Below are 18112 nucleotides of genomic sequence, written 5' to 3'. Positions count from 1 at the left end.
TAACTGTACAACTAAAGTAAAGGAGTTAGTGTTACGTAGTGTTGAAACCGTTAAAAAAAAGTGACATTCAAAAAAGTGTTGAAAAAAGGGGCAAAAACGTGATAAAAAAGTTTTAAAAAATTGATAAAAAGCATCAACAAATGTGCTGATTTTCAATTTTTTTACAGGAAGAACACACAAGGGTTAAACTGGCACACAGAGAACAAAACCTCTTCTCAACACATTTTCTGCAATCCAAAATGCAAAATCCAATTTTTTAATGCACTGACCACGGTTTTCTGCATAAGACAAAACAACCTGACATAAAGTCCCATGTTTGCCATTTCAAAACGCTGCCATTCAAAATGACACTACATGAGCTGATTGGCCAGTGTACTGTATGTGCCACCTGGCCAAACACCTCAATGGTTAACTGTTACCTCTTAAATTAGGAAGGAAGCACTATGAAAAGAGTTCAAAATAATAAATGTTTTAATAGCATGTGTGTGTATCTGCAAATATATCTGTGCATGTGAACAAGCTGAAGAATTTTCTAGAATTGTTTTTACAAACTATTTTAGTATTATAGCAAAGCATACTGAAGATGAGAGTGTGTAGTTGGTTGGTAAACTCTGGTAATGTTAATGAAGTGTGTGCTATTTGGTATATTTGATTTTAATAATAATATATGTAGTTTGGGTTGCAGTGCTTCATTTTGCAGGATATATGAGGTATTTTGCAGTTTGTGTGTGTGGTTTTGTGAATTATTGAAGTATTTTGATAAAACGAGCCTATGTTTGCAAAATTATGTTTTAGCAATTGGCAAAAAAAACCTGCAATATAGTACTAAAACGTGTCTGGAGGATATGATCTTTGAGTGGTAGAAGGGCCAGGCCACCTTTTGCAAGATTTGTAAAACAATTGTTGCTTACATCATAGTAAAAACAATTACAATGACATTAGTTAAGGGCTTCATAAAAGTCTGAATGAGTTATTTTCATCTAAACTGATTTAGTCCAAGGACACCTGAACGAGTGTGAAGTGAATCAGTCAGAAATTGTGCACCGGATTATCTGGGAGGAGTGTTATAAAAGTTAATTTTTTTAGGAAATTAGTTTCAGCCCGTCACACATACCTGCAGCTGCTCCTTCTCGTTAGTTCTAATAACTTTGAATTCATTGTTGACCACGGAGGTCTGGGTCAAGTCAAGGGAGTCACTGGGTACCGGAGAGTAAGAGGTGGAGCGGCCGATCCGTCTGTACAGGCTCAGGGAGGACCCGCAGTTGCGGGAGCCAGCCATGGCCCGGAGCCCCGGGGAGCCCGGTGAGAGGCGCTGCCCATGCGGGAGGAGGCCACGGGGAACTTGGGAGAATCCCCGAAAATCTTCCGGTAGGACGACGAGGTGTAACGGTCTCCGTGACTCATCTTTGCTGAAGTCAGAAATAAAACTAAGGAGCTTAAAGAGCTTTGCAGGAGTTTATAGACTGACGGCTGCAGGTGGAGCGAACCATGCGTAACGTTACGCACGACGGTACACGACTGTGTCACATTTGTGCAGTTGAGAAAAATGTTGAATGGTATGGTAAGTCAAAGTGATGAAAGCAAACACTCAAGTAGGCCAAAATATTTGTAAACACCCATGCAGGCCTAGTTATTTGTGTTAAAGATGCCATACATTCCTAGAGATCATATGCGTGCGTAAAGCGATGGAACCGTCCAACGAGGACATCCCCACTAAACATGGAACTCCCAATTAGTACTGCACTGTGATGCTGTGAGTCTGTTAGACATGGAGACATGATCATAATATGTCTTTGTTGCTTTAGTTGATTGTTTGTTGAATAAGACAGCTGAAATGACAATTATGAATGGAAACCTGAGTCAAAATCCCAGACTTTCATATTGCATGCTTCTTACATGGAAAGCAAAACAGGCTATAATGGGATATGGACCTGGCTATAACTCTATGGATTTTAAGTAAATGCACAACTATCTGTGTTTATACACTAATTTTTGTAGGTGAGACATGGAAAAGCAGTTTTAGAAAAGATGAAAATATATTTGTGCCCACCAGGAATACAGGTTGGAGTGGTTTAGTGATTTGAGTTATTTGTATGTGCAGTGGTCTAACCCACGTAAACACCAAGTGAAACGACATTTTCCACACTAGAAACATGATATAACTGTAAAATCATACTGTTTTAGCTATAAAATGGAAGAATCATCATGCATGATATTTCAATAACCGCTTCATACGCGCTTCACGATGACGGACATTTACGCAACAATCTATGTCTAAAATAACACCTAATCTAAAATAACACCTTTTGGGAAACCATCCATGATATATAGTGAAATATTAAAGTTGTGGGAAGTTTATATGGCTTAAACTGTATGTTACATACTTCCGTCCCCCATGCTGTTTCATTCGTCCCGTCCAGGAGGGACAGATGAACCATTACGCACGGCCCACCTTTGCTGTAATAACTCCTGAACGGTTTTGTTCAAATCCGAAAATGCAACTGGGTTTGACAGATGACAGGTGTAGGTTGCTAGTGACAAAATATCAGCTTTCAATGTGATACGACAGCTTTGTAAATTATGTTTAATAAAAAGTGTTTCAACGGTTTCTAACATGCAACATGGGAAATTATCCCCAGCCATGGAGCAGGTGAGTATGGAGTAAATGTAAATCATTGGCTACAGTGTTGCATGTAGTCAAAGTCAAGATCATGTTTATTGTTTTACAATCATCTATATCAACATTTTATGTCGATGCACTTCTATATATTATTATTATTATTATTATTATTATTATTTTTATTTTTATTGTGATAAATGCACATCTTAAATAATAGGTAGTGGCTGAGTGCACATGGTGAGTGGAGTTAGAGAAAATGATGGCCCAACTGATGCATACTTGTGTGTACTGCTCATATTTTTCCTTTCCATATTTTGTAAAGTGGTCTTTCTGCCATATTTTAGGAATCATCAGAAATTATTACATTTATACTGTATATTCAATCATAAAAAAACTGGTGTCCCATAGCAACAATAGAATGAAAGATAGAATGGAATAGAATCAATAACCATAGGGACTAAAAAAAAAAAAAAATACATGTTGTTGTTGTCATGACAACCCACTGAATACTAGACCCAACTTGAGTTCTGACACACATTCACTCAAACAGCAGTTTGTATCAGAGACAGTCTGACTTTGACAATCCAACGGTGCACATTGCAACGAGAGAAAAACCACTGGAAAACATGGAATTCAACACCAGAGAGAATCAACCAATCGATTTCTACCTCAGTTACCTTGAAGAACAGGTGGGTCAATGACGGGACGCCTACATTTTCTGTCCGATCGTAGTTTCTTGAGCTTAAAAGTTCAAAATGTCATAATAATTCACCATGTTTTAGTAAAATCAGTCCCCTCCATGAAACCATATGTTAATTTAAAAAATAATTTGGAATTACGTATGTTTTATGTGCTTAAAGCAGAGATCTTCAACAGGGGGTCCGGGACCCCTAATATTGTATTGACATGAATCCAACATATATGATTAGTAGAGAAAAAAAACATTGGTCATAAGCACACTGGCTTATAGGTAAGTTAGTCACTAAGATCCACAGATATTAACATTAAAACGTGATTTAGAAAATCATGTTTCAACAAATCAACAATTCTTATTTTAATAGCTTAGTATTCTATGCCAAAATGTATTTATAAAGGCTTCAGGCCATTCCACATGTTATTGTAGACCCAGTTTAATATGCAACTTAATTTTTACACAATGTAATACATTATTTTGCAATGGGGGTCCCTGCTCTGTCTCACTTTCTGTTAAGGGGTTCTTGGCTTAACCCTTGTGTTGTCCTCGGGTCAAACTGGCCCGTTTCAATGTGTTTTATATCAGAAATATGGATTTCTTTCAACCAAATTGCCCCAAAATAACATGGATGATTCCATACGTTGTTCATTAATGATTACTTTCATTGAATTATTTGAGTGTTTGATTTAATCTTATAGCATTTTAATTATTTTTAATGTTTTCTAAACAGTATCCGGACTAAACTTTGACATATACCCATCTGTAATCCACTCAACATCCTCTGATCTTAACTATTAGCCAAAATAATTCATAATTTCTGCCTTTTGAACTAAAAACTTAAGTGTAATTTGATATAAATGAGCATTGTTGACTATGAATTCCAAGAATAAGTGTAACATCTATCATTAAACCAGCTCAGGTTTTTAAAAAATGCACCAAAACCATGGAAAAAGTGACAAATAAATCAGAAAAAGTGACAAAAAGATGGGAAAAAAAAAAAAAAAAAATATTTTCAATTTTGAACTGGAAGGACAAGTTCACAGTTATCGGAAAGACAACACAAGGGTTAAAAAACAATGAAGACCCCTGGCTTAAAGGGTTAAAATGTCATGTGGTGCGACCGTCCGACCATAACTGTTGGTTTTTAAACATCTTTAAAATTATTCTAAATCTTCCTAAATTTATTTTTTCTCCCTTTTGGCATATTTTCTAATGTGTTTTGTAATCCCATATGAAATTTCAGATGTGTTGAACAGATATTTCCCCCATAGCATGCAAACAAATATTGTCCGAACCTGTCTCTTTTATGAAATATCATGTGGCGCGACCATCAAGAAATTCCTATTTCGGGACTTTTATTTTGAATTCCACTGAGAGACAGGAATCTGCATCATTCACCAGTTAGCAGAGAGCACATGGAAGAAGCAAGCAGGTCTGTAACCCTCTCTCCTTTTTTTTAGAAGTAATGTTTGTAAGTGCTGGTATGCAGTTTCCATATTTGGATGTCATGCGGTATGACCTCAAAAAGAAAAAAAATAAAGTAGTGTTATTTATAAATGTATATTTTGGTAATATACTTCAAGGTGACCTTATGTGAGAAACTAGCTAGTTTTGTGGCACAGGCTAATGCTAGCCCTAGAAATCTTGACAGAATGTAAAAATATCATGTGGTGCAACTATTGTAGATTACTTCCAATGATTAATATTTTATTTATTTATTTTTATTTTACCTTTATTTAACCAGAAAGAAAAACTCATTGAGATTAAAAATCTCTTTTCCAAGAGTGTCCTGGCCAGGATAAGCAGCAGCACAAACAACAAGGTTGCAGACATATAACAAAAAACATATATCATGAACATAAAACATAAAACACTTTATGCTGTTAATAAATAGTAAGTAACAAGGTCATAAAATATCTAAATTTCAACAATAGTGAATAACAACAAGGATCGTCAGAATAATCAATCATAACATCTACAGCCAGATTTACAGATATACTGTACAAATTTACATTTTTGTGTTATTTTCATGATTTTTACAAACAATTGATTAATTTTTAAAATATGTAGAGCAGACTTTATCTATTTATCTAGTTTTATCTAGATTCTTTTTAGCATTTTAGGGAGAAAGGGCTTAATGAAGTATACTGAGAAAAATACATACAAAATAAGTGACGACATGTCTTTTTACCAACATAACTTTGTTTTTAATATTTAATTTATTTAGTTTTTAACAGATGCCACTGTCAAGCAAAGATAAGTCTGCGCGCCACAGGGAGCGTGTCAATTCACACCCTGCAGCAAGAGCAGCGTACCTTGCCAGGAGAAGAGAAAGGTTTGTTCTCAAATGTGGAAAAACAATGAATTGATATGAAACATTAAATTGATTAAATTAAAAGTAATACTATTTATTTTCTGTGTAGGTAATACATTTTTTTTTACATTACATTAAAACAAAAGTGGATAGTAGGCCTATGCCATAGATTTATAAATGATACTGTTTGTTTCAGCTATCAGAGAAGAAAGCAACAGGGAAAGATGCATTATGTTAAATCAAGTGAACTGCAAGACAGAGAGAGAAAGAAGCAGAGAGAGAAATGGAGGGCTGCAACCAGGGCTTACACGCACAGAAAAAATATGGCAAACCCAGTATTAGACCTCACACCGCCATCTATGGAGGAGACACTTCCACCAGTTCTCCTTAACATAGTTGTAGTTCCAGAGCCAGCAGAAAACGTAGTTCCAGAGCAAAACGTAATTCCATTGGACCCAATAGTGAATGATGATTTTAATCCACCAGTGGTGTCCACGCCAGTGAAAGATGAGAAAAGGAAAACTTCAAATCAGAAACGCTGCACAAGACTGCAGAGGGAGAAGAGCGCGCTTAAAAAACAAGTGTTGTATCTGAGGAAAAAGCTAATAGAAATGAGAAAACAAAGGAGTGAGAGGATGTTTATAGCAAGGCAAAAGCAAGGTCCAAGTGGAAAGGTCAAGCAAAAGGGACAAGAGAAATTGTTTACAGAGAGAAGGCAAGCTGTTATACAGTTTTTGACCAGAGATGAAAACTGTTTTCTTTTACCAGGGAAAAAGGATACTATCACAAAAAATAAACTGAAAGCACAAAGAAGAGTTTTAACAAAGCCTCTTACTGAGCTTCATACACAGTATCAGACAGAGGTAGAACAGCATCTATCCATGTCTTATAGACAGTTCACTCGAAACCGGCCCTTTTACATCACAGAGCCAAAGACCAGGGACAGGGATACATGTGCGTGTTCAGAGCATGAGAACATTTGGCTGTTGGTGAACAAACTGGCAAAGAGAGGGCTGCTGAAGACCACTAGTATCTCAGAGTTAGTGGGAATAATTGTGACACTAAAATAAAGCATGCATGGATCGAGTTTGTCCCAAGTGCTGCTTTGAAGAGATTGACATGCCTAACACAGAAAACGGCGATACTGTCTCTTGGGAACAATGGGAGAGAGTTACAACTACAAATGGAGAGAAAACATTTGCCAATGTAGCAAAGCAGACACACACAGGGACACTAGACGAATTAAAGGAGCTGTTCCGACAGAAACTAGAGGCTTTAGCCATTCATCAGTTTAACTGGCTCCAACAGGCCGAACAGTTCCGATACATCAAGCAAAATCTCAATGAATTTGAGGCAGTCCTCCATACTGACTTTTCGGAAAATTATGCGTGCAAATTGAGCACCGAAATTCAGGCGTATCATTTTGGTGGAAGCAGGAAACAAGCCACAATACATACTGGTGTGCTGTACACCGTGGATGGCAACCAGTCGTATGCAACGCTCTCCGACAACCTCACACATGATGAGCGGGCCGTCTGGGCACATCTGGAGCCCATACTAAAAGAGCTACGGGAAACCCACCCAAACGTTACGGCACTGCATGTGATAAGTGATGGACCGGTCACGCAGTACAGAAATAAAGCAAATTTCTACTTCTCAGTACAGTGCCATTCCTCTGTGGCTTCAAATACGTGACGTGGAATTACTCCGAAAGATCCCACGGAAAAGGCGCGCCAGACGGCATTGGTGGTGCTGTGAAGAGGGAGGCTGACCGCCATGTCCTCCATGGAGGCGAACTTCAGACTCCTGAGGATGTGTTCAAGATTCTGGTTGAGAAGTCTGGCTCTAGCGTGAAACACTACTGGATAAGCACAGACAATATAAAGAAATATGATGAATTAATTCCGGACAAACTGATGACTGTGAAGGGCACCCTCAAGATCCATCAATTTCTTTCCTCACAACCTGCTCAAATAACCCACTGCGAGGTTTCATGCTTCTGCACCCATTCAGAGATGAAAACATGCCTCTGCTATCAGCCTAGTAAGGTCGACCTGCAAGACACCACATGCCTTACATCAAAGCCAGAGCAGGAGAGTCTTCAAGACTTAGATGGCAAATTTGTAATTGTGACCTATGATGAACTGCCATATGTAGGCCAAGTCCTAGAAGTTGTGGGAGAAGAGGTCAAAGTTAATGCCATGCATCAGTCAGGGGATAAAAATGTATTCATGTGGCCACAGACCGTTGATGCCATCTTTTACTTTAGGCATGATATCCAGGCAATAATATCAGAGCCTGAGCCAGCAACCTCTCGCTTCTCCAAGTTGAGAAAGGAAGATTGGGAAAAGTTCCAAAGCAGCTGGGGGTTAAACAGGAACATGATCAATAACAGTTTTATGTTTTCTAGTGTTCTGCTTATATCCTTGCTCCTTGAACCTTTTGGGTCCTAAGTTCACAAGTGAAGTTCATAAGATGGTTGTGATTTTTAAAATGGCATATTAGAAAAATGAATATGACAATGTTGTGATATGATATGAAATGAAATAGGAAGGCGACTGAAATTCCAAAGCAGCTGGGGTTAAGCAGGAACATGATTAATAGAATCAATAGGACCAGTTTAACGTTTTCTACTGTTGTGTTGATATTCTTGTTTCTTGAACCCTTTGGGTCATAAGTTCACGAGTGAAGTTCAGAAGGTGGCTGTGATTTTAAAAAATGGCATAATATTAGATAATATGACAATTTGTGAAATTAAATGAAATGGGGGGGGGGGATGTTGCCCCCACTGAATATGTTCCATTGTAGCAGTTTGTGATTTATGACAATGTAAAGTACAGTTGAAATTAAATGGAAATGAAGCATTGTTGTGAAAAAGGCCTAAACGTTATGGTCATTGAAATGATATAAAAAAATGAAAATGTAATCAAAATGTTTTGAATGAAGGAAACTGGAATAAAACATGATTTCACTAAATATTTAGCATGCAATTTATTGGAATTGCAAAATAAAAGGTATTTTTAATGCCAACCTAATATGAGGACTTCCTGTCATTTGATGCGACCATGCATCATGTGGTGCGACCAGTAATAGCTGTAATTTTCAGTAAATAGAAATGTAGTATATGAATTCATTGACTGAAATTGACTGAAACATTGTATACTTGGATAAAATGTATTCTTTGGATATTTTTATTCGTTTCATACATATTACAGGAAAAAGTAGTACGCTAATGTCATACAAGAAGGTGACTGTTGTATTGGAAAACAACAGAAAATATAAATAATAATAAAAAATCTAAATTAATGCCAACATTTTGATTTTATACACTTCATATTACTCAGAACTTGAGTGAATATTCCCATCATGATTCTAAGAATTTATTTAATTTAAGGTTTTTCACAGTCGCACCACATTACATTTTTTATGGTCATGGCCAATTCATGTGCGTGAAAAAATACTAAGATCACTTAATAAACATGTTAAACATAGATTCATGCATAACTGACACTGTGTATGTTCGAAAAAATACAATAGAAACTATTGTTTATTATATTTTAAAATTTGCCTCTTGAAAATCCTTATACGTCATTGACCCAGGTACGGTTGGAGCTGAAGGACGGCGAGGCGACACTCACCCAATGTGAATCTGAGGGAAGAGTTCACCTAATCATCCGGGAGGACCTGCTGGCCGATCTCCTCAATCAGCTCCAACTCCAGAGAGAGGGCAGCGGTTGGGGCCATGAGAAAGAGCTGATGCAGAAGGAGATAGGTGAGTTAAAAGTTCTTTTGGCTGAACGTGTCCCCTCCCCACCCAGGGAAACAGAGCATCTGAGATCCCAACTGGTCAAAACCAGCAACAGGCTGCGAAAAGCCCAAAAAGATCTGGACCTGCAGTACTTCATTGCTGAAGACCTGAAGGTTGAATTGGAGCAGGTGAAGGGAGAGAAGGAGGCCCTGAAAAAGGAAGTTGAGAGTCAAAAGATGGAGCTTTGTAAGGAGAGACAGAAGCTCACGGTAAGTAAAACCAACGTGGAGTTAGAGTTGGGGAGCTTTCTGGAGATGGAGCGGGCTCAAGTTCAGGAGCTGAAGGATAAGTTGAGAAAGATGGAGGAAGCTCTCCAAGAACAGGGGAAGGAGGCAAAGAAGATACGTGAAAGATCCCAGTCTTCCCGTACAGCCCGGCTGGATGAGGCTCTGGCTGAGCGTGTCCCCTCCCCACCCAGGGAAACGGAGCATCTGACATCCCAGCTGGAAAAAGCCCAAAAAGACCTGGACCTGCAGACCTTCACTACTGAAGCCCTGAAAGTCGATTTAAAGCACATGAAAGGAGAGATGCAGGCCCTTCTAAATATTGTGGCGAGGCAGAAGTTGAAGCGTCGAAAAGAGAGGCAGATCCTCACGGTAAGTAAGACTGCCAACGTGATGTTGGAGAGCCATCTGGAGATGGAGAGGGATCGAGCTCAGGAGCTGATGGATAAATTGAGTAAGGTGGAGGAAGATCTCCTAAAACAGGACGAGGAGGCCAAGGAGATTATGGAAAGATCCCAGGCTTCCCATAGAGCCCAGCTGGAGAGACAGGACACAAACAACAAGACCCTCATGGCTGCTCTTGAGGAAAAGTATGAACATCAGCTGGAGAGTGAGCGTGTCCTATGGCAGCAGGAGAAAACCACCCTGCTAGAGGAGAGCGACAAATCAAGAGCCTCCTATGTGGATCAGAATGAGGAGCAGAGCTTTGTGAGTGACTGCCTCCTCGCAGCTCTGAAGAACACTGAGCAGCAGCTGGAGAGTGATCTCAACCAGTGGAAGGAGGACAAGACATCCCTCCTTCAGGCCACAGAAAGCCTGAAGCTGACTCAGCTGGAAAAAGAGCAGGAGTGGGAGAGGACTGAGAGCACCTTGAGGTCCCAGCTGGTAGATCTTCAGAGCCAGATAATGGAAAAGCCAAAGAAGAAGAAGTGGTACAAAAAGCTTCTACCTGGCTGAGGAAGAGATGTATTTGTACTGGTATAGTATCTGTCTGTCTGTCTGTGTGTCTGTTTGTCTGTCGGTCTGTCTTTGTGTCTGTCGGTCTGTCTGTTGGTCTGTCTGTCTGTTGGTCTGTCTGTGTGTCTGTTGATCTGTGTGTGTGTATGTGTGTGGGTCTGTCTGTGTCTGTGCGTGCGTGCGTGCATGTGTGTGTCTGTCTGTCTGTGTGTGTGTGTGTGTGTGTGTGTCTGTGTGTGTCTCTGTCTGTCTGCGTGTGTGGGTATGTGTGTGTCTTTGTCTGTCTGTCTGTCTCTGTGTGTGTGGGTATCTGTCTGTCTGTGTGTCTGTGTGTATTTGTGTGTCTGTGTCTGTCTTTATGTGCGTGTGGGTATCTGTCTGTGTGTGTGTGTGTGTGTGTGTCTGTCTGTCTGTCTTTATGTGTGTGTGCGTGTGTGCATGTGTGTGCATGTGTCTGTCTGTCTGTCTGTCTGTCTGTCTGTGTGTGTGTGTGTGTGTGTGTGTGTGTGTGTGTGTGTGTGTGTGTGTGTGTGTGTGTGTGTGTGTGTGTGTGTGTGTGTGTGTGTGTGTGTGTGTGTGTGTGTGTGTGTGTGTGTGTGTGTGTGTGTGTGTGTGTGCGCGTTTGCTCGCAGGGCGTGTGATGCGTCAGTGCAGTAGTGTTGGAGTAGTAGAGCTTGTAGTCAGTGCGTGCTGCTACATGCTACATGCTACATGCTACATGCTGTATGTTGCTTCTGCTCGCCACTCTCTGCTTCCAGCTACTGCCACCGGACAGCCCTTTGTTTTCAGGGCTGAAAGAGGAGCCGAGTGTGTGTCGCCTCCTCTGCCGGTACATAGCCTCTCACACTGCCAAGACCTGGTACACGCCTCCCCGTGGCACACATGGGAACTGGTCCCTTGTGGTTCCAGGCTAAGTTGTACAGGATCTCGGAGCAGCAGTGGGCCCCAGAGACGTGGCATGCAGGCGCATCGGTGAGTAGAAACGCCCTGATGCCCGTCAACCACTGCCCCAGCTATGGACAAATAGCCCCAGCTATGGGTAAATAGTGAAGACCCCAACAGATGTTGGTGTGAGAACCACCACAACGCCTGGGAAGGAGGAACACGGCACCCCCACAGCCACGTGGGTTAAATCGGGAGGGTACAGCGGCTAAGGGAGAAAACCCTGTGGAAATGTGAGAAAATTGCAATTTATTCTTCACAATCATATAATAACTATTGCATATACACAAACACTAGCTCTAAAAACGATGTCCTGTTTGTTGGTGTGCCGGCCCTGGGCCTGTCCTACATGGGTACTGTGGTTTGTCTTGTTAACTTGCAGGTGTAGCAGAGGCGATGATGAGATGACTGTGATCACCTGGCCGGTCCTCCCAGACTGTTTAACCCCCGCCTGCCCGAGACCAGGAGGCTGCATTCTACCGATGGCGCACCAACATGTTTTCTCTCTGTTAACTACTGACAACATGCACCTCACATTCTCCATCACATCCATCCACCAACATTCATCACTGATACTGACAATCACACCTCATCGTGCTCTTGTTTGCATCATTATTTAATAAATGTCACTTATTATTGTCACGTTGCTGTGCATCTTCCTCTTTTATTGTGGCCTGTGAGCCGGTTTTCACAAGTTGGGGGCTTGTTTGCCTTAAGTATAAAACCAGGACCTTGTTTGTGGTTTTCTTTATTTAATCCTAGTTAGTTGCTGTTGAGACAATTTGGTTTAGTTGAGCTGGTCTATTGTTGTTTAAATGTTAAGTTGCACTACAGTCATGTGTAATATAGTTTGATGTGTAAATGAGGGAAACGCAAACGCTCATTTGCATCCTAAACCCCCAAAATATAAAATGGCTCAAATTATTTATGTTTATTATAATATACTAAATATAGTTTTTTTTTTAAATGCTTGCTACTAACCTAGCTCTGGGGAATAATTCCCCGGGGTCCTTATGTCCTTTTCGCCCAGCATGTCTCCTTGGATCAGGGAGGCTCCAAAATCATGTTAGCAGCTGTCGCCGTGGTCCCGGTACACGTCCTGCGATGCCATGTTACGTCCTGCTACGCTGTGCTGTGCCCTGCCACGTCCTGCTGGGCCTTGTAATGCCCACAGTGCCCTGCTATGCCATGAACTACTACAAAGAACTACTACAAACTACTATTTTTTGTGGCTGTTGTTGCCACTCTTCAATCTAACCCCAATCGGTCGTCAGACACCGCCTACCAAAAGCCTGGGTCTGGGTCTGGGTCTGTCCGAGGTTTCTTCCTAAAAGGAAGTTTTTCCTCACCACTGTCGCACTGTTGCTTGCTCTGGAGGAAACTCCTAAAACTGTTGGGTCCTTGTAAATTCTGGAGTGTGGTCTAGACCTGGTCTATCTGTAAAGTGTCTCCAGATAACTCTTGTTTTGAATTGATTCTATATTTTTTTATACAATTGAATTGAGGAATACAACCAGAACTACTTGCATGGAGAGATACCACTGGAGAGAGAAAAATATATTTGGTATATATTTTGTTTGTAATTTGGGTGAACCAACCCTTTAACCCGTGTGTTGTCTTCACGTTCGGGACCCTCTCGGGTCCCTCGGGTCAAACTGACCCGGGACTTATTTGGGGTTTAAAAAACAATTCTGAAATAAAACTTTACTTCATAATCTGTTAACAAATATTGTCTTTATCTCAATTTCCAATATGTGTAGATAAGAGAATATTTAACGTTACATAATATGCCAATGTAAAAATGCCAATTTCTTCAGTGCTTGTTTCATTCTGTTATGATTTTGTTAGGATTGCTTGAACGCAGCAGGGATGGAGAGTTAGGCTCTGATTGGTTAGTTTTCGCACCCGATGATCTAGGTGATGCCGTCAAAATGTGCGTTAGCCCGACTCAGTCACTAGAGTACTAGTAGACATATTCATATTTTCCTTTTAAGGATGGCTTTACAAATGTTTAATATACCATTTTAAACTACATTCAAAAGTGTTTGAAGAACTACAACTGGACAGTGTGGAAGCCATTAAATAAGTAGTGAGTGTACTTACTGCTGCTCATTTGACCTCACGTGAAGAAGACTGGTCTCCCCGACAAGACCTGAGAGGACACAGCAGACAGATTCATGTCAACCTAAATCACCTGGAAGCAAATGCTAACTCCAAACCTGTTAGCTCGCAGTTTGACAGACTGGAAGACACAACTGATTTTTTTTTTTTTTAATAAGGAGCTTCTTATCCTCATTAAATACTTACTTGTTCCTTTGTCACTGAAGATTGCGCTGAATCCTTCATCAAAAGTTAAATTGACGTTGACACCTGGATTACAGGGAGGACAGATAAGATATTCTTAATAAAGTATCAACACAAAGATAAAATCTGCAACACAAGGTCAAACTCAAATGTTAGATTTCTGTTTGTGAACAGATTGAACTAGACAGTGTGTTAATCAGTTAGCTTTAAAACTGTTGGGATGTGTATTTTTCTAGCCGTTTCCTCCTGTTTTATGCTAAGCTAGGCTAACTGTTTCTTGGCTCTTAACACACAAACATGGGATTGATATCCATCTGAACATCTCCCTCTTGAAAAGAAAGTTAATAAATATGTATATTTCCCAAAATGATGTCATGACACAACAAGTATACAAACAGCTTCACACCCCCGGCTGTCAGAAGGCTCAACGCCCTCCCCCTTTCTCCCTCCCCTCCCCTCTGCCTCCAAGAACTCTGGACTCTGAACCCCCCCATCAGGATCAACACTAGCCACTTTATATAAAAGAAGACACTCAGGAACTCTTGCTTTTATATTGCGCATTTCTCTACAGTTTGATTTTGCCTTATATTTGCACTATTTAGAATTCATCACTGTGTTGTACATATTACTTATATTTTTTTATTTGTATATTGTATCTGTCTTTATCCTATATTCTTCATCTTTTATATTTGTTTTATGTGTCCTCATTGCACCGTGGGTCAGAGATAAAGATGTTTTTAATTGCTCTGTATGTCTGGCACATATTGTGTAATTAGAATAAAGTTGACTTGACTTGACACTCAAAGCACCCCCACGCAGTAAAATGAACCCGTGGCCCATCTTTCAAACCAAAGAATAGAGAAGTTCGGATTGCAACACACAGACGGGGAGTGTGACACTGCGTCGGACACAATCACTCCGACTTCTACGTAGCTACCTCTACAACCCATCGATGGGGGGGAAAGTTATCTTTAGATGAATTAAATCAGCCACAGAGCACAGAATACACTCTACCTAGTAACAATGTGTGTGCACCAAAGGAGTTTTTCTTCAGGCCAGCATTTTTTTTTAACCCTTGTGTTGTCTTACCAGAGAGTGAACTTGTTGTCCTTCGGGGTCAAAATTGCAAATCAACTTATTTTTTTCTCCAATGTTTTTGACGCTTTTTGAAACGTTTGTCACTTTTTAATAATACCTATTTTTTGTTTGCTAATAAACCCCCAGAAATTGTGGATTATTTGGACTCGTAGTTAAGCTCATAGGATGTTGAGTGGATTGCAGTTTGTTTCAAATGCTGTAAAATTGAAAAAAAAAAAAACACCTACAGTTCAATGAAAGTAATCATTAATTTTACGTGGCTTCCAGACAACGTACATCCACGCTTTCATGTTATTTTGGGGAAATTTGGTTAAAAGAAACCCATAATTCTGATCTACAAATTGGTCACATTTGACCCAAGGACAACACAAGGGTTAAATATTTGCAATGGGAGCGCGGCGTATTGACATAATGCAGCAGCTTGACGAGGCCCTATGTTCCTATCCTGTTTTTGTTTTCTGGTCACTGAGTGCTGATTAATGCTTTAGGTAAAACTTAACACTTGCACTCAACACTTTTTACCCAGCAGTCCAATCACAGTGGAGGGGAAACGGGAACATTTTTTCCGCCACTGATATTCAGTGTCATAGCAACCACATGCAACCAAAGCGTCTAGGGCTCTGACACACCCACCCAACGGCCGACTGGAGCAGAAAAATCAGTCAGACTGACCAGTGTCCCCGAGTTGGTCAAAAAAAAACTTCCTCGGGACACACCAAAGTGACATGAGTGTACGTTCTGCGCATGCGCGAGACATACTACGTCTCCACGACAGAAGGCGGCGCTTATCTGGATTGTCGCCCAAACAATGACAAGCGGCAGGTGATTGAAACCAGACTGTCGTGGCGGCTCTTTTGGAATACAATCTCATATTTCACAAGAATAGTTCACATAAAAGGGTTTCCGAAAACATTTTAAGATAGAAATAGGCCGTGCAGTTGCTGAATCTGTCTTCATTTCAGATCCACAAAAGTCAGTTTAAAAGATTTGTCAGATTTTGAGAGTCACCCATCCCGCTCGCCATGTCCGGGTTAGCACTCCACTACTCTGATTGGTCATTGAGTCCGACATCCCGCCCTGCGATCTAGCAAGTCAGGTCGGACAAAATGAAGGGCGACGGACGACGGCCAAACACATCGACCAGACTCGAGTCACCGACCGGGTCAGGTTGGTGGGCCAGGGCCTTTAGCTAAAAGAACCCCGCCTGCTTCCAAAGTTCTGCCAGCTGGACATTTCTTGTTTGTTTTGTGTTGTGGAAACTCTTTGATGGGCAAACAGCCTCATGACAGTAACACCAGCTTTTCTTCAACCAAAGAGAATTTGGTTGGACACGAGCACATGGACCAACCGACCCGGAGGTGTCAGCCCCAGACCAAGTCTGGAAATAGGACCTGGAATCGTACCTTTTGGTGTGCTGATGGCTCTGTCATTCACAGCTCCTTTGGGCATCACTGGAAAGTAAAAAAGACAAATGGTAAACAGGATGCTGTCACTCTGTAAAATAGAAACTCAATAAAAACTTTCAGTAAGTCTGATTGGTTTAAAAAATTAAAAAACTTGGTTTCTTTGTTCTGTTTTCTGTTAATTCTCGTGTTTCCTCCCTGGTCGTGTGTTCTTGGTCCTGTCTTGTGTTCCCCGAGTGTCTGTATGTTCGGTTTCCTGTTTTATTTTGAAGTCTGGGTCTGTCTGGTCTTATCTCTAGTTTTACTTCCTGTGTTTTCCCGCTCCTGTGATTACCTGATGTTTTCTACCTGTTTCCCAGCCCTCTTGTCTTGTTACCCTGTGTATTTAGTGTTAGCTGTTGGCCTGTTCCTGTTGGTGTTTCTGCATTTTTCCCTTAAGTCGTTGTTTTCCCGTGAGTTTTTTCCCCAGTTTCTGTGTTCCTGGTTTTTGTTTTCTCTTTGGACTAATTTTTTTTTTTTGGGGGGGGGGGGATTTTTGACTTTTCACTCATTTGGGACTTGTTTTTTTCCCTTGTGTCGTTTTTTTTGTATTTGTGATCCCAGTGCTGTTTGGACTCCTGTTAATAAATCTTAGTACACACTCTCTCCTGCCTTCCGATCTCATCTCTGCATTTGGGTCCTCGATTCCGTTATGTGTAACAAAACTAAGTGTTTATGATTATCAGATTGGGAATGATATGAAATTAATTAAATACACCTTTACTCACATTAAGATTTCTGTAACTTAAAAAAAATGCTGCATTGAGTGTCATGTAACCTTATGGCGGATATTAAATGCAGTTATCTTCCCACCAACCCTCTTTCATAAATTCTGTGGAAGATGTGTACACACAATTTATATAATAACCTTTGATATTGTAAATATGTTAGCAAACCCATTAAAAAAAATTCCACTGGATTAGAATGAGATGATCCGTTTAATTCAATTGATTTGGTTCTTGAAGTGAAAAGCACCTTTAAATTCCCAGGGATGTTTGGTTTTGTGTTTTGACCTCTGACCTCTGAAATCCAAACTAGAAGTTACACCGTTGCTGTACTCGTGAAAGTTCAGTTTTAACCTCCAGCGTCGTACCTGTTCGTTCCAGAGCAATTGACTGAACATGTTCCTCCTGCCTGGATCCGTGCACACGCCTGACACACACACACACACACACACACACACACACACACACCCCGCTCACTGATGTCATATGTATGCATGAAATAAATAAAGAGAAACCACAGGAATCTTACAAAGTGGAATGGGAATGAGTGTAGACGCCAATAAGTGCAATGTCCCTGATTCAACTGTTGCATGTCATACAATGTCTCACAATGTTTCCTGTCTGTATCTGCACTATAAACTAAAGGTGTCAAAATTCTCTAAATCCACAATTCAATTAGATTATTAAGGTCACTATTTGATTAGGTTTAAGCCAGTGTTTTCAGCACAGACGGCTACATTGTTGTTAGACTATCAAGTCTTATAAAATCTTATGAAAATAGTCAAGAACTAGACTTATAAAACTATGGAGACAAAACCGTTGTTTGTACCACGCTGTACACAATTTTAATCATTTTATAATTGGGCTCTATGGTAGGCCTGCACGATTAATCATCAATCTAGATTCACCCTGTTCACCGTTTAATTTTTAAATAACTTAAGATTTTTTTTTTAATGACTTAAATTCTCATTTACTTTTACGAGC

General features: G+C 40.3%; 3 protein-coding genes and 1 long non-coding RNA gene across 4 annotated transcripts in view; 2 read left to right on the top strand and 2 right to left on the bottom strand.

Moving 5' to 3' along the window:
* Positions 1 to 1440, bottom strand: part of LOC116680127 (condensin-2 complex subunit D3-like) — a 30006-nt gene extending 28566 nt beyond the window's left edge. The window contains 1 exon segment of the mRNA XM_032509416.1: positions 1115 to 1440. Coding sequence (XP_032365307.1) covers positions 1115 to 1279 — 165 coding nt within the window. The 5' untranslated portion in view covers positions 1280 to 1440.
* A 1710-nt stretch (positions 1441 to 3150) lies between these two features.
* Positions 3151 to 10768, top strand: LOC116680124 (myosin-9-like). Its single transcript, XM_032509414.1, has 2 exons — positions 3151 to 3309; positions 9229 to 10768. The coding sequence occupies exons 1-2, from the start codon at positions 3247 to 3249 to the stop codon at positions 10615 to 10617; spliced, it is 1452 nt and encodes a 483-aa protein (XP_032365305.1). The 5' UTR covers positions 3151 to 3246; the 3' UTR covers positions 10618 to 10768.
* Positions 10769 to 11021: 253 nt separating this feature from the next.
* Positions 11022 to 12201, top strand: LOC116680123 (uncharacterized). Its single transcript, XR_004329640.1, has 2 exons — positions 11022 to 11792; positions 11942 to 12201. It is a non-coding gene; the product is annotated as an uncharacterized LOC116680123 (long non-coding RNA).
* A 1161-nt stretch (positions 12202 to 13362) lies between these two features.
* LOC116680122 (condensin-2 complex subunit D3-like) overlaps positions 13363 to 18112 on the bottom strand; it is a 30608-nt gene continuing 25858 nt past the window's right edge. Inside the window, 4 exon segments of the mRNA XM_032509413.1 lie at positions 13363 to 13711; positions 13867 to 13929; positions 16365 to 16412; positions 17497 to 17555. Of these exon segments, the coding sequence (XP_032365304.1) occupies positions 13659 to 13711; positions 13867 to 13929; positions 16365 to 16412; positions 17497 to 17555 (223 nt within the window). The 3' untranslated portion in view covers positions 13363 to 13658.

This window comes from Etheostoma spectabile, unplaced genomic scaffold (genome assembly GCF_008692095.1).
Source record: "Etheostoma spectabile isolate EspeVRDwgs_2016 unplaced genomic scaffold, UIUC_Espe_1.0 scaffold00018338, whole genome shotgun sequence".
Classification (NCBI taxonomy): domain Eukaryota; kingdom Metazoa; phylum Chordata; class Actinopteri; order Perciformes; family Percidae; genus Etheostoma; species Etheostoma spectabile.
The sequence above is the reverse complement of the archived record's forward strand: the minus strand, read 5'-3'. Positions and strand labels throughout refer to the sequence as shown.

Coding starts and splice junctions, on each gene's coding strand:
- LOC116680124 (XM_032509414.1), top strand. CDS start 3,247: ATGGAATTCAACACCAGAGAGAATCAACCAATCGATTTCTACCTCAGT. Junction 3,310..9,228: donor TCAGTTACCTTGAAGAACAG/GTGGGTCAATGA, acceptor TCATTGACCCAG/GTACGGTTGGAGCTGAAGGA.